Below are 24,941 nucleotides of genomic sequence, written 5' to 3'. Positions count from 1 at the left end.
CTTGGGGCCAGGGAAGGCTGATGGTCTTGGGGCAGGGAAGGCTGATGGTCTTGGGGCAGGCCAGGCTGATGGTCCTGGGGCCAGGGAAGGCTGATGGTCTTGGGGCCAGGGAAGGCTGATGGGCTTGGGGCAGTGAGGGCTGATGGTCCTGGGACCAGGGAAGGCTGATGGTCTTGGGGCCAGGGAAGGCTGATGGGCTTGGGGCAGTGAGGGCTGATGGGCTTGGGGCAGGGAAGGCTGATGGGCTTGGGGCAGGGAAGGCTGATGGGCTTGGGGCAGTGAGGGCTGATGGTCCTGGGGCCAGGGAAGGCTGATGGGCCTGGGGCAGGGAGGGCTGATGGTCTTGGGGCCAGGGAAGGCTGATGGGCTTGGGGCCAGGGAAGGCTGATGGGCTTGGGGCAGGGAAGGCTGATGGTCTTGGGCCAGGGAAGGCTGATGGTCTTGGGGCAGGCCAGGCTGACGGCCTTGGGGCAGGCCAGGCTGATGGTCTTGGGGCCAGGGAAGGCTGATGGGCTTGGGGCCAGGGAAGGCTGATGGTCCTGGGGCAGGGAAGGCTGATGGTCTTGAGGCAGGCCAGGCTGATGGTCTTGGGGCAGTGAGGGCTGATGGTCCTGGGGCCAGGGAAGGCTGACGGTCTTGGGCCAGGGAAGGCTGACGGTCTTGGGGCAGGGAAGGCTGACGGTCTTGGGCCAGGGAAGGCTGATGGTCTTGGGCAGTGAGGGCTGATGGTCTTGGGGCAGGGAAGGCTGATGGGCTTGGGGCAGGCCAGGCTGATGGGCTTGGGGCCAGGGAAGGCTGATGGTCTTGGGGCAGTGAGGGCTGATGGGCTTGGGGCCAGGGAAGGCTGATGGTCTTGGGGCCAGGGAAGGCTGATGGTCTTGGGGCCAGGGTAGGCTGATGGTGCTGGGGCAGTGAGGGCTGATGGTCCTGGGGCAGTGAGGGCTGATGGTCCTGGGGCAGTGAGGGCTGATGGGCTTGGGGCAGGCCAGGCTGATGGTCTTGGGGCCAGGCAAGGCTGATGGTCTTGGGGCCAGGGAAGGCTGATGGTCTTGGGGCCAGGGAAGGCTGATGGTCCTGGGACCAGGGAAGGCTGATGGGCTTGGGGCCAGGGAAGGCTGATGGGCTTGGGGCAGGGAAGGCTGATGGTCCTGGGGCCAGGGAAGGCTGATGGTCTTGGGGCCAGGGAAGGCTGATGGTCTTGGGGCCAGGGAAGGCTGATGGGCTTGGGGCCAGGGAAGGCTGATGGTCCTGGGCCAGGGAAGGCTGACGGTCTTGGGGCAGGCCAGGCTGATGGGCTTGGGGCCTGGGAGGGCTGATGGTCCTGGGGCAGGGAAGGCTGACGGTCTTGGGGCAGGCCAGGCTGATGGGCTTGGGGCCAGGGAAGGCTGATGGTCCTGGGGCCAGGGAAGGCTGATGGGCTTGGGGCAGGGAAGGCTGATGGGCTTGGGGCAGGGAAGGCTGATGGTCTTGGGGCCAGGGAAGGCTGATGGTCTTGGGGCAGGGAAGGCTGATGGTCTTGGGGCAGGCCAGGCTGATGGTCCTGGGGCCAGGGAAGGCTGATGGTCTTGGGGCCAGGGAAGGCTGATGGGCTTGGGGCAGTGAGGGCTGATGGTCCTGGGACCAGGGAAGGCTGATGGTCTTGGGGCCAGGGAAGGCTGTTGGTCCTGGGGCAGTGAGGGCTGATGGTCCTGGGACCAGGGAAGGCTGACGGTCTTGGGGCAGGGAAGGCTGATGGGCTTGGGGCAGTGAGGGCTGATGGGCTTGGGGCAGGGAAGGCTGATGGGCTTGGGGCAGGGAAGGCTGATGGGCTTGGGGCAGTGAGGGCTGATGGTCCTGGGGCCAGGGAAGGCTGATGGGCCTGGGGCAGGGAGGGCTGATGGTCTTGGGGCCAGGGAAGGCTGATGGGCTTGGGGCAGGGAAGGCTGATGGTCTTGGGGCAGGGAAGGCTGATGGGCTTGGGGCCAGGGAAGGCTGATGGGCTTGGGGCCAGGGAAGGCTGACGGTCTTGGGGCAGGCCAGGCTGACGGCCTTGGGGCAGGCCAGGCTGATGGTCTTGGGGCCAGGGAAGGCTGATGGGCTTGGGGCCAGGGAAGGCTGATGGTCCTGGGGCAGGGAAGGCTGATGGTCTTGAGGCAGGCCAGGCTGATGGTCTTGGGGCAGTGAGGGCTGATGGTCCTGGGGCCAGGGAAGGCTGACGGTCTTGGGCCAGGGAAGGCTGACGGTCTTGGGGCAGGGAAGGCTGACGGTCTTGGGCCAGGGAAGGCTGATGGTCTTGGGCAGTGAGGGCTGATGGTCTTGGGGCAGGGAAGGCTGATGGGCTTGGGGCAGGCCAGGCTGATGGGCTTGGGGCCAGGGAAGGCTGATGGTCTTGGGGCAGGGAGGGCTGATGGGCTTGGGGCCAGGGAAGGCTGATGGTCTTGGGGCCAGGGAAGGCTGATGGTCTTGGGGCCAGGGTAGGCTGATGGTGCTGGGGCAGTGAGGGCTGATGGTCCTGGGGCAGTGAGGGCTGATGGTCCTGGGGCAGTGAGGGCTGATGGGCTTGGGGCAGGCCAGGCTGATGGTCTTGGGGCCAGGCAAGGCTGATGGTCTTGGGGCCAGGGAAGGCTGATGGTCTTGGGGCCAGGGAAGGCTGATGGTCCTGGGACCAGGGAAGGCTGATGGGCTTGGGGCCAGGGAAGGCTGATGGGCTTGGGGCAGGGAAGGCTGATGGTCCTGGGGCCAGGGAAGGCTGATGGTCTTCGGGCCAGGGAAGGCTGATGGTCTTGGGGCCAGGGAAGGCTGATGGGCTTGGGGCCAGGGAAGGCTGATGGTCCTGGGCCAGGGAAGGCTGACGGTCTTGGGGCAGGCCAGGCTGATGGGCTTGGGGCCTGGGAGGGCTGATGGTCCTGGGGCAGGGAAGGCTGACGGTCTTGGGGCAGGCCAGGCTGATGGTCTTGGGGCCAGGGAAGGCTGATGGTCCTGGGGCCAGGGAAGGCTGATGGTCTTGGGGCCAGGGAAGGCTGATGGTCTTGGGGCAGGCCAGGCTGATGGTCTTGGGGCAGTGAGGGCTGATGGGCTTGGGGCCAGGGTAGGCTGATGGGCTTGGGGCCAGGGAAGGCTGATGGTCTTGGGGCAGTGAGGGCTGATGGGCTTGGGGCCAGGGAAGGCTGATGGGCTTGGGGCCAGGGAAGGCTGATGGTCTTGGGGCCAGGGAAGGCTGATGGGCTTGGGGCAGGGAAGGCTGATGGTCCTGGGGCAGTGAGGGCTGATGGTCCTGGGGCAGTGAGGGCTGATGGTCCTGGGGCCAGGGAAGGCTGATGGGCTTGGGGCAGGGAAGGCTGATGGTCCTGGGGCAGTGAGGGCTGATGGTCCTGGGGCAGTGAGGGCTGATGGGCTTGGGGCAGTGAGGGCTGATGGGCTTGGGGCCAGGGAAGGCTGATGGGCTTGGGGCAGGGAAGGCTGATGGTGCTGGGGAAGGCCAGGCTGATGGTCCTGGGGCCAGGGAAGGCTGATGGTCCTGGGGCCAGGGAAGGCTGATGGGCTTGGGGCAGGCCAGGCTGATGGTCCTGGGGCAGTGAGGGCTGATGGGCTTGGGGCAGTGAGGGCTGATGGGCTTGGGGCCAGGGAAGGCTGATGGTCTTGGGGCAGGGAAGGCTGATGGGCTTGGGGCAGGGAAGGCTGATGGTGCTGGGGGAAGGCCAGGCTGATGGTCCTGGGGCCAGGGAAGGCTGATGGTCCTGGGGCAGTGAGGGCTGATGGTCCTGGGGCCAGGGAAGGCTGATGGGCTTGGGGCAGTGAGGGCTGATGGTCCTGGGGCAGTGAGGGCTGATGGTCCTGGGGCAGTGAGGGCTGATGGTCCTGGGGCAGTGAGGGCTGATGGTCCTGGGGCAGTAAGGGCTGATGGTCCTGGGGCAGTGAGGGCTGATGGTCTTGTCTTGGGCTGTAAGTTACCGAGCTGGAAAGACTGGCTCTGGACATTAAGAACAGACAATTCTGGAAATATGCAGCAGCCCCAGGCAGTGTCAGCAGAGCGGGGAACAGAGTTAATGTTCCTGTCAATGACTTTTCATGGAGCTGGCTGCTGGAACGTTCTTGGCTCAGTGTCAGTGTTTGACATTGTAAACAAAAGCAAATTACTGCAGATGCTGGAAATCTGAAACTAACAGAGAAAATGCTGGAAAATCTCAGCCGGTCTGGCAGCATCTGTGCAGCGGGAAATAGAGTTAATGTTTCTAATCCATCGGAGATTCTGATAGCTTGTAAATATTGGTGGTGAGTGTTGTTTTGGATAGTGTGTGAGATATCATGCTGTGTTTTTGTCTATTTTCAGCAAGCAGACAGCCTGTACAACAGCATGTTAAAGCGGTTCCGTAACCAGAGCTGTGTGTGGCTGACCTACGCCACCTTCCTCCTCAAGCAAGGCAGGGCTGACTGTACCACTGCCTTACTGCAGAGGGCACTCAAGAGTCTGTCACAGAAGGAGCGTAAGTCACTGTGTGGGGTGCGGGTAGGGGGTATGTCATTGGCACCTGTCTCCATTTAATCAGCCCCCGATTAACATCATCAATCCCACTCTGCATCTGGGTGATAACCTGCTTTGTGTTGACCTTGCTTTGTGTCTGTTGTTGCGAGTGCAGGGTTAGAGGGTGCCTGGAGTGAGCGCCCTTTGCTGGTTCCTGCTGCACTCCAGTCGTGGGGTTTAAGATGTCATTAGAATGGGCGGAGACTATTTAACTATTCAATGCTGTTCCATTATTCCACCAGACCGTGCCACGTCTGTACATCCACCCTTTAGCCGCCCTTGTTCCAGGTCCCTCGATATTCTTACCCTCAGTGCTGTTTCTGGGTGCCTCTTGATTACAGGGAAATTAAAACTAAGCTGATATTTCCCCTTTGAGGCATCCTGAGGAGAAATAGGAAGTCGGGAGCACCCTCATCACCCAGAAAGGTGCAAAGATAGAGTTACTATTCAGTCTGTCTGAGGACACATCAGCTACCCATAGCCAAAGTTCAGCTTGTATTGTCAGGCATGTCGGAAAATCACAGGATCAGATTTCAAAATCCCATCGACACCATTGAGACTCTGCCTCCGATCAGCCCCTCCACATTGACAGAATAGTCTTATGGTTATAATAGAACATACTGCAGACGGAGGCCATTCGGCCCATCGGGTCTGCACTGATCCACTTAAGCCGAATACTGGACCAGGAATCTCGAGGCCTGGTTTAATCGTCTGGGGAATGAGAGTTCGGAACCACCGGGGGGGGGGGGGGGGGGGGGGGGTTTGAATATTTTTTGGAAATAAAAATCTGGCCTCAATAACAGTTACTGTGAAGCTGTCGGGTTTGTCAATAAAAACCTACCTGGTTATTGATATCCTTTTGAGAAGGAAAGCTGCCAGGCTGGCTCTGTATGTGACACTGCTCCCTCTGCTCTGTATGTGACACTGCTCCCTCACTCTGTATGTGACAATGCTCCCTCACTCTGTATGTGACACTGCTCCCCCAGCTCTGTATGTGACACTGCTCCCTCACTCTGTATGTGACAATGCTCTCCCAGCTCTGTATGTGACACTGCTCCCCCAGCTCTGTATGTGACAATGCTCCCTCACTCTGTATGTGACACTGCTCCCCCAGCTCTGTACGTGACACTGCTCCCCCAGCTCTGTATGTGACAATGCTCCCCCAGCTCTGTATGTGACACTGCTCCCCCAGCTCTGTATGTGACACTGCTCCCTCAGCTCTGTATGTGACACTGCTCCCTCACTCTGTATGTGACAATGCTCCCTCACTCTGTATGTGACACTGCTCCCCCAGCTCTGTACGTGACACTGCTCCCCCAGCTCTGTATGTGACACTGCTCCCTCACTCTGTATGTGACAATGCTCTCCCAGCTCTGTATGTGACACTGCTCCCCCAGCTCTGTATGTGACACTGCTCCCCCAGCTCTGTATGTGACAATGCTCTCCCAGCTCTGTATGTGACACTGCTCCCCCAGCTCTGTATGTGACACTGCTCCCTCACTCTGTATGTGACAATGCTCCCTCACTCTGTATGTGACACTGCTCCCTCAGCTCTGTATGTGACAATGCTCCCCCAGCTCTGTATGTGACAATGCTCCCCCAGCTCTGTATGTGACACTGCTCCCCCAGCTCTGTATGTGACACTGCTCCCTCACTCTGTATGTGACACTGCTCCCTCACTCTGTATGTGACAATGCTCCCTCAGCTCTGTATGTGACAATGCTCCCTCAGCTCTGTATGTGACAATGCTCCCCCAGCTCTGTATGTGACAATGCTCCCTCAGCTCTGTATGTGACACTGCTCCCTCAGCTCTGTATGTGACAATGCTCCCCCAGCTCTGTATGTGACAATGCTCCCTCACTCTGTATGTGACACTGCTCCCTCACTCTGTATGTGACACTGCTCCCTCTGCTCTGTATGTGACACTGCTCCCTCACTCTGTATGTGACACTGCTCCCCAGCTCTGTATGTGACAATGCTCCCTCACTCTGTATGTGACACTGCTCCCTCTGCTCTGTATGTGACACTGCTCCCCCAGCTCTGTATGTGACACTGCTCCCCCAGCTCTGTATGTGACACTGCTCCCCCAGCTCTGTATGTGACACTGCTCCCTCAGCTCTGTATGTGACAATGCTCCCTCAGCTCTGTATGTGACAATGCTCCCTCAGCTCTGTATGTGACACTGCTCCCCCAGCTCTGTATGTGACACTGCTCTCCCAGCTCTGTATGTGACACTGCTCCCTCAGCTCTGTATGTGACAATGCTCCCTCAGCTCTGTATGTGACACTGCTCCCCCAGCTCTGTATGTGACACTGCTCCCTCAGCTCTGTATGTGACACTGCTCCCCAGCTCTGTATGTGACACTGCTCCCCCAGCTCTGTATGTGACACTGCTCCCCCAGCTCTGTATGTGACAATGCTCCCTCTGCTCTGTATGTGACAATGCTCCCTCAGCTCTGTATGTGACAATGCTCCCTCAGCTCTGTATGTGACAATGCTCCCCCAGCTCTGTATGTGACACTGCTCCCTCACTCTGTATGTGACACTGCTCCCTCAGCTCTGTATGTGACAATGCTCCCTCAGCTCTGTATGTGACACTGCTCCCTCTGCTCTGTATGTGACAATGCTCCCCCAGCTCTGTATGTGACACTGCTCCCTCTGCTCTGTATGTGACACTGCTCCCCCAGCTCTGTATGTGACAATGCTCCCTCTGCTCTGTATGTGACAATGCTCCCTCAGCTCTGTATGTGACACTGCTCCCTCTGCTCTGTATGTGACACTGCTCCCTCACTCTGTATGTGACACTGCTCCCTCAGCTCTGTATGTGACACTGCTCCCTCTGCTCTGTATGTGACACTGCTCCCTCACTCTGTATGTGACAATGCTCCCTCTGCTCTGTATGTGACACTGCTCCCCAGCTCTGTATGTGACACTGCTCCCCCAGCTCTGTATGTGACACTGCTCCCTCTGCTCTGTATGTGACAATGCTCCCCCAGCTCTGTATGTGACACTGCTCCCTCACTCTGTATGTGACAATGCTCCCTCAGCTCTGTATGTGACACTGCTCCCTCTGCTCTGTATGTGACACTGCTCCCTCAGCTCTGTATGTGACACTGCTCCCCCAGCTCTGTATGTGACACTGCTCCCCCAGCTCTGTATGTGACAATGCTCCCTCACTCTGTATGTGACACTGCTCCCCCAGCTCTGTATGTGACACTGCTCCCCTCAGCTCTGTATGTGACAATGCTCCCTCACTCTGTATGTGACACTGCTCCCCCAGCTCTGTATGTGACAATGCTCCCTCTGCTCTGTATGTGACAATGCTCCCTCAGCTCTGTATGTGACAATGCTCCCTCAGCTCTGTATGTGACACTGCTCCCCAGCTCTGTATGTGACCCTGCTCCCTCAGCTCTGTATGTGACACTGCTCCCCCAGCTCTGTATGTGACACTGCTCCCCACTCTGTATGTGACACTTCTCCCCAGTCTGTATGTGACAATGCTCCCTCAGCTCTGTATGTGACACTGCTCCCTCCAGCTCCTGTATGTGACACTGCTCCCTCAGCTCTGTATGTGACACTGCTCCCCTCAGCTCTGTATGTGACACTGCTCCCCCAGCTCTGTATGTGACACTGCTCCCTCACTCTGTATGTGACAATGCTCCCTCAGCTCTGTATGTGACACTGCTCCCTCTGCTCTGTATGTGACACTGCTCCCCCAGCTCTGTATGTGACAATGCTCCCCCAGCTCTGTATGTGACAATGCTCCCCCAGCTCTGTATGTGACAATGCTCCCTCTGCTCTGTATGTGACACTGCTCCCTCACTCTGTATGTGACACTGCTCCCTCAGCTCTGTATGTGACAATGCTCCCTCAGCTCTGTATGTGACACTGCTCCCTCACTCTGTATGTGACAATGCTCCCTCACTCTGTATGTGACACTGCTCCCTCACTCTGTATGTGACAATGCTCCCTCACTCTGTATGTGACACTGCTCCCCCAGCTCTGTATGTGACACTGCTCCCTCACTCTGTATGTGACAATGCTCCCTCACTCTGTATGTGACAATGCTCCCTCACTCTGTATGTGACAATGCTCCCTCACTCTGTATGTGACACTGCTCCCCCAGCTCTGTATGTGACACTGCTCCCTCACTCTGTATGTGACAATGCTCCCTCTGCTCTGTATGTGACACTGCTCCCCCAGCTCTGTATGTGACACTGCTCCCCCAGCTCTGTATGTGACACTGCTCCCCCAGCTCTGTATGTGACACTGCTCCCCCAGCTCTGTATGTGACACTGCTCTCCCAGCTCTGTATGTGACAATGCTCCCCCAGCTCTGTATGTGACAATGCTCCCCCAGCTCTGTATGTGACAATGCTCTCCCAGCTCTGTATGTGACACTGCTCCCTCACTCTGTATGTGACAATGCTCCCTCACTCTGTATGTGACACTGCTCCCTCAGCTCTGTATGTGACAATGCTCCCCCAGCTCTGTATGTGACACTGCTCCCCCAGCTCTGTATGTGACACTGCTCCCCCAGCTCTGTATGTGACACTGCTCCCCCAGCTCTGTATGTGACAATGCTCCCTCAGCTCTGTATGTGACACTGCTCCCTCACTCTGTATGTGACACTGCTCCCTCAGCTCTGTATGTGACAATGCTCCCCCAGCTCTGTATGTGACACTGCTCCCCCAGCTCTGTATGTGACAATGCTCCCTCACTCTGTATGTGACAATGCTCCCTCAGCTCTGTATGTGACAATGCTCCCTCAGCTCTGTATGTGACACTGCTCCCTCTGCTCTGTATGTGACAATGCTCCCCCAGCTCTGTATGTGACACTGCTCCCTCACTCTGTATGTGACACTGCTCCCTCACTCTGTATGTGACACTGCTCCCTCAGCTCTGTATGTGACACTGCTCCCTCACTCTGTATGTGACACTGCTCCCCCAGCTCTGTATGTGACAATGCTCCCTCAGCTCTGTATGTGACAATGCTCCCCCAGCTCTGTATGTGACACTGCTCCCTCAGCTCTGTATGTGACAATGCTCCCCCAGCTCTGTATGTGACAATGCTCCCCCAGCTCTGTATGTGACACTGCTCCCCCAGCTCTGTATGTGACACTGCTCCCCCAGCTCTGTATGTGACACTGCTCTCCCAGCTCTGTATGTGACACTGCTCCCTCACTCTGTATGTGACACTGCTCCCTCTGCTCTGTATGTGACACTGCTCCCCCAGCTCTGTATGTGACAATGCTCCCTCACTCTGTATGTGACAATGCTCCCTCACTCTGTATGTGACACTGCTCCCTCTGCTCTGTATGTGACACTGCTCCCTCACTCTGTATGTGACACTGCTCCCCCAGCTCTGTATGTGACAATGCTCCCCCAGCTCTGTATGTGACAATGCTCCCTCACTCTGTATGTGACAATGCTCCCCCAGCTCTGTATGTGACACTGCTCCCCCAGCTCTGTATGTGACACTGCTCCCTCACTCTGTATGTGACACTGCTCCCCAGCTCTGTATGTGACACTGCTCCCCCAGCTCTGTATGTGACACTGCTCCCTCAGCTCTGTATGTGACACTGCTCCCCCAGCTCTGTATGTGACACTGCTCCCCCAGCTCTGTATGTGACAATGCTCCCTCTGCTCTGTATGTGACACTGCTCCCTCAGCTCTGTATGTGACACTGCTCCCTCACTCTGTATGTGACACTGCTCCCTCTGCTCTGTATGTGACACTGCTCCCCCAGCTCTGTATGTGACACTGCTCCCTCAGCTCTGTATGTGACACTGCTCCCTCACTCTGTATGTGACACTGCTCCCTCTGCTCTGTATGTGACAATGCTCCCCCAGCTCTGTATGTGACACTGCTCCCTCTGCTCTGTATGTGACAATGCTCCCTCACTCTGTATGTGACAATGCTCCCTCAGCTCTGTATGTGACAATGCTCCCTCAGCTCTGTATGTGACACTGCTCCCTCACTCTGTATGTGACACTGCTCCCTCTGCTCTGTATGTGACAATGCTCCCTCACTCTGTATGTGACAATGCTCCCTCAGCTCTGTATGTGACAATGCTCCCTCAGCTCTGTATGTGACACTGCTCCCTCACTCTGTATGTGACACTGCTCCCTCACTCTGTATGTGACACTGCTCCCTCACTCTGTATGTGACACTGCTCCCTCTGCTCTGTATGTGACACTGCTCCCCCAGCTCTGTATGTGACAATGCTCCCTCTGCTCTGTATGTGACACTGCTCCCCCAGCTCTGTATGTGACACTGCTCCCCCAGCTCTGTATGTGACACTGCTCCCTCACTCTGTATGTGACAATGCTCCCCCAGCTCTGTATGTGACACTGCTCCCCCAGCTCTGTATGTGACAATGCTCCCCCAGCTCTGTATGTGACACTGCTCCCTCAGCTCTGTATGTGACAATGCTCCCCCAGCTCTGTATGTGACAATGCTCCCTCAGCTCTGTATGTGACAATGCTCTCCCAGCTCTGTATGTGACACTGCTCCCCCAGCTCTGTATGTGACACTGCTCCCCCAGCTCTGTATGTGACAATGCTCTCCCAGCTCTGTATGTGACAATGCTCTCCCAGCTCTGTATGTGACAATGCTCTCCCAGCTCTGTATGTGACACTGCTCCCCCAGCTCTGTATGTGACACTGCTCCCCCAGCTCTGTATGTGACAATGCTCCCTCACTCTGTATGTGACAATGCTCCCCCAGCTCTGTATGTGACACTGCTCCCCCAGCTCTGTATGTGACAATGCTCCCCCAGCTCTGTATGTGACAATGCTCCCCCAGCTCTGTATGTGACACTGCTCCCCCAGCTCTGTATGTGACAATGCTCCCTCTGCTCTGTATGTGACAATGCTCCCCCAGCTCTGTATGTGACACTGCTCCCTCAGCTCTGTATGTGACACTGCTCCCCCAGCTCTGTATGTGACAATGCTCCCTCACTCTGTATGTGACACTGCTCCCTCTGCTCTGTATGTGACAATGCTCCCCCAGCTCTGTATGTGACAATGCTCCCTCAGCTCTGTATGTGACAATGCTCCCCCAGCTCTGTATGTGACACTGCTCCCTCAGCTCTGTATGTGACAATGCTCCCCCAGCTCTGTATGTGACACTGCTCCCCCAGCTCTGTATGTGACAATGCTCCCGTCAGCTCTGTATGTGACACTGCTCCCTCACTCTGTATGTGACACTGCTCCCTCCTGCTCTGTATGCTCTATGTGACACTGCTCCCTCAGCTCTGTATGTGACACTGCTCCCTCACTCTGTATGTGACATGCTCCCTCACTCTGTATGTGACACTGCTCCTCCCAGCTCTGTATGTGACACTGCTCCCTCACTCTGTATGTGACACTGCTCCCCCAGCTCTGTATGTGACAATGCTCCCCCAGCTCTGTATGTGACAATGCTCCCTCAGCTCTGTATGTGACACTGCTCCCTCCGCTCTGTATGTGACAATGCTCCCTCCAGCTCTGTATGTGACACTGCTCCCCCAGCTCTGTATGTGACAATGCTCCCCCAGCTCTGTATGTGACACTGCTCCCCCAGCTCTGTATGTGACACTGCTCCCCAGCTCTGTATGTGACACTGCTCCCCCAGCTCTGTATGTGACAATGCTCCCTCAGCTCTGTATGTGACAATGCTCCCCCCAGCTCTGTATGTGACACTGCTCCCTCTGCTCTGTATGTGACAATGCTCCCCCAGCTCTGTATGTGACAATGCTCCCTCAGCTCTGTATGTGACAATGCTCCCCCAGCTCTGTATGTGACACTGCTCCCTCAGCTCTGTATGTGACACTGCTCCCTCAGCTCTGTATGTGACAATGCTCCCCCAGCTCTGTATGTGACACTGCTCCCCCAGCTCTGTATGTGACACTGCTCCCCCAGCTCTGTATGTGACAATGCTCCCCCAGCTCTGTATGTGACACTGCTCCCTCACTCTGTATGTGACAATGCTCCCCCAGCTCTGTATGTGACAATGCTCCCCCAGCTCTGTATGTGACACTGCTCCCCCAGCTCTGTATGTGACAATGCTCCCTCACTCTGTATGTGACAATGCTCCCCCAGCTCTGTATGTGACAATGCTCCCTCAGCTCTGTATGTGACAATGCTCCCTCTGCTCTGTATGTGACACTGCTCCCCCAGCTCTGTATGTGACAATGCTCCCCCAGCTCTGTATGTGACACTGCTCCCCCAGCTCTGTATGTGACACTGCTCCCTCACTCTGTATGTGACAATGCTCCCCCAGCTCTGTATGTGACACTGCTCCCTCACTCTGTATGTGACAATGCTCCCTCTGCTCTGTATGTGACACTGCTCCCCCAGCTCTGTATGTGACACTGCTCCCCCAGCTCTGTATGTGACACTGCTCCCCCAGCTCTGTATGTGACACTGCTCCCCCAGCTCTGTATGTGACACTGCTCCCTCACTCTGTATGTGACACTGCTCCCCCAGCTCTGTATGTGACACTGCTCCCCCAGCTCTGTATGTGACACTGCTCCCCCAGCTCTGTATGTGACACTGCTCCCTCACTCTGTATGTGACACTGCTCCCCCAGCTCTGTATGTGACAATGCTCCCCCAGCTCTGTATGTGACAATGCTCCCCCGCTCTGTATGTGACACTGCTCCCTCTGCTCTGTATGTGACACTGCTCCCCCAGCTCTGTATGTGACACTGCTCCCTCACTCTGTATGTGACACTGCTCCCTCACTCTGTATGTGACAATGCTCCCTCAGCTCTGTATGTGACAATGCTCCCCCAGCTCTGTATGTGACACTGCTCCCTCTGCTCTGTATGTGACACTGCTCCCCCAGCTCTGTATGTGACACTGCTCCCTCTGCTCTGTATGTGACACTGCTCCCCCAGCTCTGTATGTGACACTGCTCCCCCAGCTCTGTATGTGACACTGCTCCCTCACTCTGTATGTGACAATGCTCCCTCACTCTGTATGTGACACTGCTCCCTCAGCTCTGTATGTGACACTGCTCCCCCAGCTCTGTATGTGACACTGCTCCCTCACTCTGTATGTGACACTGCTCCCTCACTCTGTATGTGACAATGCTCCCCCAGCTCTGTATGTGACAATGCTCCCTCAGCTCTGTATGTGACACTGCTCCCCCAGCTCTGTATGTGACACTGCTCCCCCAGCTCTGTATGTGACACTGCTCCCTCACTCTGTATGTGACAATGCTCCCTCACTCTGTATGTGACAATGCTCCCTCACTCTGTATGTGACACTGCTCCCTCAGCTCTGTATGTGACACTGCTCCCCCAGCTCTGTATGTGACACTGCTCCCCCAGCTCTGTATGTGACAATGCTCCCCCAGCTCTGTATGTGACACTGCTCCCTCAGCTCTGTATGTGACACTGCTCCCTCAGCTCTGTATGTGACACTGCTCCCTCAGCTCTGTATGTGACACTGCTCCCCAGCTCTGTATGTGACACTGCTCCCTCACTCTGTATGTGACACTGCTCCCCCAGCTCTGTATGTGACACTGCTCCCTCAGCTCTGTATGTGACACTGCTCCCTCTGCTCTGTATGTGACACTGCTCCCTCAGCTCTGTATGTGACACTGCTCCCTCAGCTCTGTATGTGACACTGCTCCCTCAGCTCTGTATGTGACACTGCTCCCCCAGCTCTGTATGTGACACTGCTCCCCCAGCTCTGTATGTGACACTGCTCCCTCAGCTCTGTATGTGACACTGCTCCCTCTGCTCTGTATGTGACACTGCTCCCTCAGCTCTGTATGTGACACTGCTCCCTCAGCTCTGTATGTGACACTGCTCCCTCACTCTGTATGTGACAATGCTCCCCCAGCTCTGTATGTGACACTGCTCCCTCACTCTGTATGTGACAATGCTCCCTCTGCTCTGTATGTGACACTGCTCCCTCAGCTCTGTATGTGACACTGCTCCCTCACTCTGTATGTGACAATGCTCCCTCACTCTGTATGTGACACTGCTCCCTCTGCTCTGTATGTGACACTGCTCCCTCACTCTGTATGTGACAATGCTCCCCCAGCTCTGTATGTGACAATGCTCCCTCAGCTCTGTATGTGACACTGCTCCCTCACTCTGTATGTGACAATGCTCCCCCAGCTCTGTATGTGACAATGCTCCCCCAGCTCTGTATGTGACAATGCTCCCTCTGCTCTGTATGTGACACTGCTCCCCCACTCTGTATGTGACAATGCTCCCCCAGCTCTGTATGTGACACTGCTCCCCCAGCTCTGTATGTGACACTGCTCCCTCACTCTGTATGTGACAATGCTCCCTCACTCTGTATGTGACAATGCTCCCTCACTCTGTATGTGACACTGCTCCCCCAGCTCTGTATGTGACACTGCTCCCCCAGCTCTGTATGTGACACTGCTCCCCCAGCTCTGTATGTGACACTGCTCCCCCAGCTCTGTATGTGACACTGCTCCCCAGCTCTGTATGTGACACTGCTCCCTCACTCTGTATGTGACAATGCTCCCTCACTCTGTATGTGACAATGCTCCCCTCTGCTCTGTATGTGACAATGCTCCCTCACTCTGTATGTGACACTGCTCCCTCTGCTCTGTATGTGACACTGCTCCCTCAGCTCTGTATGTGACACTGCTCCCTCAGCTCTGTATGTGACACTGCTCCCCCAGCTCTGTATGTGACACTGCTCCCCCAGCTCTGTATGTGACAATGCTCCCTCAGCTCTGTATGTGACACTGCTCCCCCAGCTCTGTATGTGACACTGCTCCCTCAGCTCTGTATGTGACACTGCTCCCTCTGCTCTGTATGTGACACTGCTCCCCCAGCTCTGTATGTGACACTGCTCCCTCAGCTCTGTATGTGACACTGCTCTCCCAGCTCTGTATGTGACACTGCTCCCTCAGCTCTGTATGTGACACTGCTCCCCCAGCTCTGTATGTGACACTGCTCCCCCAGCTCTGTATGTGACACTGCTCCCCCAGCTCTGTATGTGACACTGCTCCCTCTGCTCTGTATGTGACACTGCTCCCCCAGCTCTGTATGTGACAATGCTCCCTCACTCTGTATGTGACACTGCTCCCCCAGCTCTGTATGTGACACTGCTCCCTCACTCTGTATGTGACACTGCTCCCCCAGCTCTGTATGTGACAATGCTCCCCCAGCTCTGTATGTGACACTGCTCCCTCACTCTGTATGTGACACTGCTCCCTCACTCTGTATGTGACACTGCTCCCTCTGCTCTGTATGTGACACTGCTCCCCCAGCTCTGTATGTGACACTGCTCCCTCACTCTGTATGTGACACTGCTCCCCGAGCTCTGTATGTGACACTGCTCCCCCAGCTCTGTATGTGACACTGCTCCCCCAGCTCTGTATGTGACACTGCTCCCTCACTCTGTATGTGACACTGCTCCCTCAGCTCTGTATGTGACAATGCTCCCCCAGCTCTGTATGTGACACTGCTCCCTCAGCTCTGTATGTGACACTGCTCCCTCAGCTCTGTATGTGACACTGCTCCCTCACTCTGTATGTGACAATGCTCCCCCAGCTCTGTATGTGACACTGCTCCCCCAGCTCTGTATGTGACACTGCTCCCTCAGCTCTGTATGTGACACTGCTCCCCCAGCTCTGTATGTGACAATGCTCCCTCACTCTGTATGTGACAATGCTCCCCCAGCTCTGTATGTGACACTGCTCCCCCAGCTCTGTATGTGACACTGCTCCCCCAGCTCTGTATGTGACAATGCTCCCCCAGCTCTGTATGTGACAATGCTCCCTCAGCTCTGTATGTGACACTGCTCCCCCAGCTCTGTATGTGACAATGCTCCCTCAGCTCTGTATGTGACACTGCTCCCTCACTCTGTATGTGACACTGCTCCCCCAGCTCTGTATGTGACACTGCTCCCCCAGCTCTGTATGTGACACTGCTCCCTCAGCTCTGTATGTGACACTGCTCCCTCACTCTGTATGTGACACTGCTCCCTCAGCTCTGTATGTGACAATGCTCCCTCTGCTCTGTATGTGACACTGCTCCCTCAGCTCTGTATGTGACAATGCTCCCCTCACTCTGTATGTGACACTGCTCCCCCAGCTCTGTATGTGACAATGCTCCCTCAGCTCTGTATGTGACACTGCTCCCCCAGCTCTGTATGTGACACTGCTCCCTCTGCTCTGTATGTGACAATGCTCCCTCAGCTCTGTATGTGACACTGCTCCCCCAGCTCTGTATGTGACAATGCTCCCTCTGCTCTGTATGTGACAATGCTCCCCCAGCTCTGTATGTGACACTGCTCCCCCAGCTCTGTATGTGACAATGCTCCCCCAGCTCTGTATGTGACACTGCTCCCTCTGCTCTGTATGTGACAATGCTCCCCAGCTCTGTATGTGACACTGCTCCCCCAGCTCTGTATGTGACAATGCTCCCTCACTCTGTATGTGACACTGCTCCCTCACTCTGTATGTGACACTGCTCCCTCACTCTGTATGTGACACTGCTCCCTCACTCTGTATGTGACACTGCTCCCCCAGCTCTGTATGTGACACTGCTCCCTCTGCTCTGTATGTGACACTGCTCCCTCACTCTGTATGTGACACTGCTCCCTCACTCTGTATGTGACACTGCTCCCTCACTCTGTATGTGACACTGCTCCCTCACTCTGTATGTGACACTGCTCCCTCACTCTGTATGTGACACTGCTCCCTCACTCTGTATGTGACACTGCTCCCTCACTCTGTATGTGACACTGCTCCCTCACTCTGTATGTGACACTGCTCCCCCAGCTCTGTATGTGACAATGCTCCCTCAGCTCTGTATGTGACACTGCTCCCCCAGCTCTGTATGTGACACTGCTCCCCCAGCTCTGTATGTGACAATGCTCCCCCAGCTCTGTATGTGACACTGCTCCCTCACTCTGTATGTGACACTGCTCCCCCAGCTCTGTATGTGACACTGCTCCCCCAGCTCTGTATGTGACACTGCTCCCCCAGCTCTGTATGTGACAATGCTCCCTCACTCTGTATGTGACACTGCTCCCCCAGCTCTGTATGTGACAATGCTCCCTCACTCTGTATGTGACACTGCTCCCCCAGCTCTGTATGTGACAATGCTCCCTCAGCTCTGTATGTGACACTGCTCCCCCAGCTCTGTATGTGACACTGCTCCCTCTGCTCTGTATGTGACAATGCTCCCTCAGCTCTGTATGTGACACTGCTCCCCCAGCTCTGTATGTGACACTGCTCCCCCAGCTCTGTATGTGACAATGCTCCCCCAGCTCTGTATGTGACACTGCTCCCCCAGCTCTGTATGTGACAATGCTCCCCCAGCTCTGTATGTGACAATGCTCCCTCTGCTCTGTATGTGACAATGCTCCCCCAGCTCTGTATGTGACACTGCTCCCCCACTCTGTATGTGACAATGCTCCCCCAAGCTCTGTATGTGACACTGCTTCCAGCTGCTCTGTATGTGACAATGCTCCCCCAGCTCTGTATGTGACACTGCTCCCCAGCTCTGTATGTGACAACTGCTCCCTCACTCTGTATGTGACACTGCTCCTGCACTCTGTATGTGACACTGCTCCCTCACTCTGTATGTGACACTGCTCCCTCACTCTGTATGTGACACTGCTCCCCCAGCTCTGTATGTGACATGCTCCATCTGCCTCTGTATGTGACACTGCTCCCCACTCTTATGTGACAATGCTCCCCTCCACTCTGTATGTGACATGCTCCCCACTCGGTATGTGACACTGCTCCCTCACTCTGTATGTGACACTGCCTCCCTCACTCTGTATGTGACACTGCTCCCCTCACTCTGTATGTGACACTGCTCCCCTCACTCTGTATGTGACACTGCTCCCTCACTCTGTATGTGACACTGCTCCCCCAGCTCTGTATGTGACAATGCTCCCTCAGCTCTGTATGTGACACTGCTCCCCCAGCTCTGTATGTGACACTGCTCCCCCAGCTCTGTATGTGACAATGCTCCCCCAGCTCTGTATGTGACACTGCTCCCTCACTCTGTATGTGACACTGCTCCCCCAGCTCTGTATGTGACACTGCTCCCCCAGCTCTGTATGTGACACTGCTCCCCCAGCTCTGTATGTGACACTGCTCCCTCTGCTCTGTATGTGACACTGCTCCCCCAGCTCTGTATGTGACAATGCTCCCTCACTCTGTATGTGACACTGCTCCCTCACTCTGTATGTGACACTGCTCCCTCAGCTCTGTATGTGACAATGCTCCCTCAGCTCTGTATGTGACACTGCTCCCCCAGCTCTGTATGTGACACTGCTCCCCCAGCTCTGTATGTGACAATGCTCCCCCAGCTCTGTATGTGACACTGCTCCCCCAGCTCTGTATGTGACACTGCTCCCTCACTCTGTATGTGACACTGCTCCCCCAGCTCTGTATGTGACACTGCTCCCCCAGCTCTGTATGTGACACTGCTCCCTCTGCTCTGTATGTGACACTGCTCCCCCAGCTCTGTATGTGACAATGCTCCCTCTGCTCTGTATGTGACAATGCTCCCTCTGCTCTGTATGTGACACTGCTCCCCCAGCTCTGTATGTGACAATGCTCTCCCAGCTCTGTATGTGACACTGCTCCCTCTGCTCTGTATGTGACACTGCTCCCCCAGCTCTGTATGTGACAATGCTCCCCCAGCTCTGTATGTGACACTGCTCCCTCTGCTCTGTATGTGACACTGCTCCCTCTGCTCTGTATGTGACACTGCTCCCCCAGCTCTGTATGTGACACTGCTCCCTCACTCTGTATGTGACAATGCTCCCTCTGCTCTGTATGTGACACTGCTCCCCCAGCTCTGTATGTGACACTGCTCCCCCAGCTCTGTATGTGACACTGCTCCCCCAGCTCTGTATGTGACACTGCTCCCCCAGCTCTGTATGTGACACTGCTCCCTCTGCTCTGTATGTGACACTGCTCTCCCAGCTCTGTATGTGACACTGCTCCCCCAGCTCTGTATGTGACAATGCTCCCCCAGCTCTGTATGTGACACTGCTCCCCCAGCTCTGTATGTGACAATGCTCCCTCAGCTCTGTATGTGACAATGCTCCCTCTGCTCTGTATGTGACACTGCTCCCCCAGCTCTGTATGTGACACTGCTCCCCCAGCTCTGTACGTGACAATGCTCCCTCTGCTCTGTATGTGACACTGCTCCCCCAGCTCTGTATGTGACAATGCTCCCCCAGCTCTGTATGTGACACTGCTCCCTCACTCTGTATGTGACACTGCTCCCTCACTCTGTATGTGACAATGCTCCCTCAGCTCTATGTGACAGCTTGCAGTGTGTTCCCCACCCCCTGGGCAGCTTGCAGTGTGTTCCCCACCCCCTGGGCAGCTTGCAGTGTGTTCCACCACCCCCGGGACAGCTTGCAGTGTGTTCGCCCAGCCCCCGGGACAGCTTGCAGTGTGTACCCCACTCCCGGGACAGCTTGCAGTGTGTACCCCACTCCCGGGACAGCTTGCAGTGTGTACCCCCAGCTCCTGGACAGCTTGCAGTGTGTACCCCACCCCCGGGACAGCTTGCAGTGTGTACCCCACCCCCGGGACAGCTTGCAGTGTGTACCCCACCCCCGGGACAGCTTGCAGTGTGTTCGCCCAGCCCCCGGGACAGCTTGCAGTGTGTACCCCACCCCCGGGACAGCTTGCAGTGTGTACCCCCAGTTCCTGGACAGCTTGCAGTGTGTACCCCCAGTTCCTGGACAGCTTGCAGTGTGTACCCCCAGTTCCTGGACAGCTTGCAGTGTGTTCCCCCAGCCCCCGGGACAGCTTGCAGTGTGTACCCCCAGTTCCTGGACAGCTTGCAGTGTGTACCCCCAGTTCCTGGACAGCTTGCAGTGTGTTCCCCCAGTTCCTGGACAGCTTGCAGTGTGTACCCCCAGTTCCTGGACAGCTTGCAGTGTGTACCCCCAGTTCCTGGACAGCTTGCAGTGTGTACCCCCAGTTCCTGGACAGCTTGCAGTGTGTTCCCCCAGCTCCTGGACAGCTTGCAGTGTGTTCCCCAACCCCTGGGCAGCCTGCAGTGTGTTCCCCCAGCCCCCGGGACAGCTTGCAGTGTGTACCCCACCCCCTGGACAGCTTGCAGTGTGTTCCCACCCCCGGGACAGCTTGCAGTGTGTTCCCCCAGCCCCTGGGACAGCTTGCAGTGTGTACCCCACCCCCTGGACAGCTTGCAGTGTGTTCCCACCCCCGGGACAGCTTGCAGTGCGTTCCCCCAGCCCCTGGGACAGCTTGCAGTGTGTACCCCACCCCCTGGACAGCTTGCAGTGTGTTCCCCCAGCTCCTGGACAGCTTGCAGTGTGTTCCCCACCCCCTGGACAGCTTGCAGTGTGTTCCCACCCCCGGGACAGCTTGCAGTGTGTTCCCCCAGCCCCTTGGACAGCTTGCAGTGTGTACCCCACCCCCTGGACAGCTTGCAGTGTGTTCCCACCCCCGGGACAGCTTGCAGTGTGTTCCCCCAGCCCCTGGGACAGCTTGCAGTGTGTACCCCACCCCCTGGACAGCTTGCAGTGTGTTCCCCCAGCTCCTGGACAGCTTGCAGTGTGTTCCCCACCCCCTGGACAGCTTGCAGTGTGTTCCCACCCCCGGGACAGCTTGCAGTGTGTTCCCCCAGCCCCTTGGACAGCTTGCAGTGTGTACCCCACCCCCTGGACAGCTTGCAGTGTGTTCGTCATCCCCCCCCCCCCCCCCCCCCCCCCCCCCCCCCCCGGACAGCTTGCAGTGTGTTTCCCCAACTCCTGAACGAAGCAGCTCGGGTTGTGTGGGGGGGAATTTGGGGCTGGTTTAGCACACTGGGCTAAATCGCTGGCTTTTAAAGCAGACCAAGGCAGGCCAGCAGCACGGTTCAATACCTGTACCAGCCTCCCCGAACAGGCGCCAGAATGTGGCGACTAGGGGTTTTTCACAGGAACTTCATTTGAAGCCTACTTGTGACAATAAGCGATTTTCATTTTCGGAAGACTTCCTGCTTCAAGTTGATGGAAGGAAATGGTTATTTGCTCCATGTTTTACTCACGCACTTTCTTTGTTTCAGATGTTGATGTAATTGCCAAATTTGCACAGCTGGAGTTCCGCCTTGGCGATACTGAGCGGGCAAAGGCCATGTTTGAGAACACGCTGAGCAGTTACCCCAAGCGCACCGACCTGTGGTCGGTGTACATCGACATGATGGTGAAACATGGTGACCAGGAGCAAATCAGGTTAGTCAAACTCAGCCAGAAAATCATCACTGCATTTCTATAGCCCCTGAAGGGTAATCACCGGGTGTTGGACAGAAACTAAAGCAGGAGAGGACTGGACTAGTAATCCAGAGACCCGGGGTAATGTGCCGGGGACCCAGATTCAAATCCCATCACGGCAGATGGTGAAATTAGAATTCAATAAAAATCTGGAATTAAAACTCTAACGATGACCATGAAACCATTGTCGATTGTTGTAAAAACCCATCTGCTTCACTAATGTCCTTCAAGGAAGGAAATCTGCCGTCCTTACCCGGTCTGGCCTACATGGGACTCCAGACCCACAGCAATGCCCCCTCAAGGGCAATAAATGCTGACCCAGCTGCCGATGCCCACTTCCCATGAGCAAATAAATAAAAAGCCAATTAGAGGTAATGACCAGATCCTCCCTTTTTAGTAACGTTGGTTGTTGGACAATTATTGGCCTCGGAACATTAGAGAGAACGCTCCCACTTCCCTTTGAGCACGGGATCTTTAACCTCCCTGAGGGTGCAGATTTCTGGTTTTCCCACCAACGTGGATAATTCCACATTTTTTCACATTATATTCCATCTGCTGTGTTCATTCCCACTCACTCTCCCTGTCTAAATCCCCTAGCAGCCTCTTTGCATCTTCCTCGCAGCTTCCATTCCCACCTAGTTTTGTTGCATCAGAAAATTTGGAAATATTACATTTGGTCCCACATCTACATCATTGATATAGATTGTGAATGGCTGGGGCCCAAGCTCTGATCCTTGTGTGACCCCTCAGGAGACTGTGGAGCTTGCACTTTCTCCCCGTGTGTGCGTGGGTTTCCTCCAGGTGCTCCGGTTTCCTCCCACAGTCCAAAGATGTGTAGCTTCGGTGGGTTATGGGGATAGGGAAGGGGAGTGAGCCTAAGTAGGATGTTCTTCCAGAGGGTCAGTGCAGATTCGATGGGCTGAATGGCTTCCTGTGCTGTGGGGATTTAGTTACTAAACTGCCAATCCAGAGTGGGACTGAAATCTGACATGGAGCAGATTGAGGGAAGGTGGAGCCGTTCCCTTCCCTCAACCACATTAATTTTAAAAAATAAATTTAGAGTACCCAATTCTTTTTTTTTTCCAATTGAGGGGCAATTTAGGGTGGCCAATCCACCTAGCCTGCACATCTTTGTGTTGTGGGGAGGAGACCCACACAGACACGGAGGAGAATGTGCAAACTCCACACGGACAGTGACTTGGTGTTGGGATCGATCCCGGGTCCTCGGCAACGTGAGGCAGCAGTGCTAACCACTGCACCACCGTGCCGCCCTGTCCTGAATTACATTAATGATCCGGTTGGGTTTTTAATGAGTCTGACAACTTACTGCTCATTTTACTTGGAGTAGCCTATTAGTACGCCAGAGTTTCAACTTGTCCAGGGTGGGATTTAAACTCTCTACTATACAGTTGCTAGTCTGCCACAATCATCTCTGCAGTACCAGAATCCTAAATCAGTAAATTATATAGAATGTGGATTTGTAGATTGCATGGTTCAAACCCCTTGACAACCTCTCTCTTCTTTAGGCACCTCTTTGAAAGAGTCGTACACCTGAAGCTCGCCCCAAAGAAGATGAAATTTTTCTTCAAGCGGTACCTCGAGTATGAGAAGAAACACGGGAGTGAGGAGAGTGTACAGGCTGTGAAGGAAAAAGCACTGGAGTATGTTGAGTCCAAGAGTTCGCTGGTGGACAGCTAACCTCACCCAGAGATACCCTGGGGCAGGAAGTTCCTGTCCGTTTTGAGGTGGAGTAATAGGAAGCCCTCTGGACAATTCACTGATGATTAATGCCCAAAGTTGCTCCAGTTCTTCGTCAGCGGTTGTTCTTTCAAATCAGTGTAGAAGTGGTAATTGGGAATCTGTTACCATCTCAGACTTGGGCAGCTCCATCCTCCTCCCCCAGTTTGTGCCTGAAGCTGGCTGATGTTGTGAGGTACAGACCCCGACACTGTGGTTAACTCATGGACCTTCCAACAGAACTGCCCCAGCACCTGCTTCACAGTGATAGCTGTGGGTTCCCGGTTCTATCGCCCTGATAGATCACTCCTGATTATCTGTGCTCAATTGCCAATGAGCATTAATCACTCAAATAAATGGCAGCATTGCTCTAAACCCACATCCTGCTTTGGAAACCCAGGCTCGTTTTGCTAATTCTGTAATCAGTGTTGTGAAGTGTTGCCACTGTCTACACATCTCGCCCCACCCCAGCCCCCCATGATTGCTCACTAGCCGTGTCTCCCGGTTTGTAATGTTGCAGCACGGACTGAGCAGAGTGAAACATCTCAGTTCATTCAGTCTCACCTTCACATCAGAAAGCTGTAACTTTTCAATTGGAAGGAGCTCCGGTTAAGGTCCAGGGAACTGGTGGAGGGTCAGACCTCTTTGTGTTGGGAATGAAACATCGAGCTCTGATGTTTTAGACGTGTAATAAAGAGGTTTATTTTATGGTAATGGTTGGTGTGCCTCTGCATTCACTTATGTACAGGACTGGCCTTCCTTTACTGCCAGAGTGCTTTCTGATGTTCTGACTGCCCCGATCCCTTTAGACCCCAGCAGTCTGGTGTCAGTCCCCATCCTCCCTGCCCCAATCCCAATAATCTTAAATCTGTGACCCTCTGATTACTAACACTCTGTCTCTGAGAATCGTTTCTCCCCATTTACTCTATTCAAATCTATGATGGAGCTGTATTAACGCTGATTAGGCCACAGCTAGAGTACTGTGTGCAGTTCTGGTCTCCACACTACAGGAAGGATGGGATTGTACTGGAGGGGGTGCAGTGGAGATTCACCAGGATGTTGCCTGGGAAGGAGAGTTTCAGCGATGTGCAGAGACTGGATAGGCTGGGGTTTTCCCTGGAGCAGCGAAGGCTAAGGGGGAGCTGATTGACGTGTATAACATTATAATGGGCATAGATAGGGTGGACAGGGAGGTACATTACCCCCTTGGGCGTCAATAACTAGGGGGCATAGATTTACGGTAAGGGGCAGGAGGTTTGGGGGAATTTGAGGGGAAACCTTTCACCCAGAGGGTGGTGGGAGTCTGGAACTGGCTGCCTGAAAGGGTGAGGCAGAGACCCTCACAGCATTTAACATCATTGAGATGGGCATTTGAAACGCCACAGCAGACCAGGCTACTGGCTGGAAACTGGGATTTGGGTAGATCAGTGCTTGATGGCAGCCTAGACACAGTGAGCCATAGGGCCT

General features: G+C 55.2%; 1 protein-coding gene across 2 annotated transcripts in view; it reads left to right on the top strand.

The window, feature by feature from the left end:
- pdcd11 (programmed cell death 11) overlaps positions 1-24,188 on the top strand; it is a 99,867-nt gene extending 75,679 nt beyond the window's left edge. For both annotated transcript variants that reach the window (XM_038821690.1, XM_038821689.1), the window contains exons 31-33: positions 4,310-4,463; positions 21,533-21,698; positions 23,264-24,188. In XM_038821690.1, the coding sequence (XP_038677618.1) occupies positions 4,310-4,463; positions 21,533-21,698; positions 23,264-23,435 (492 nt within the window). In that variant the 3' untranslated portion in view covers positions 23,436-24,188. The remainder of the gene's footprint in view (positions 1-4,309; positions 4,464-21,532; positions 21,699-23,263) is intronic.
- The last annotated feature ends 753 nt before the right edge of the window (positions 24,189-24,941 follow it).

The sequence above is a fragment of the Scyliorhinus canicula genome, chromosome 16, assembly GCF_902713615.1.
Source record: "Scyliorhinus canicula chromosome 16, sScyCan1.1, whole genome shotgun sequence".
In the NCBI taxonomy this organism is placed as follows: Eukaryota; Metazoa; Chordata; class Chondrichthyes; order Carcharhiniformes; family Scyliorhinidae; genus Scyliorhinus; species Scyliorhinus canicula.
Note: the sequence above shows the minus strand (reverse complement) of the source record. Positions and strands in the feature narration are given on the sequence as shown.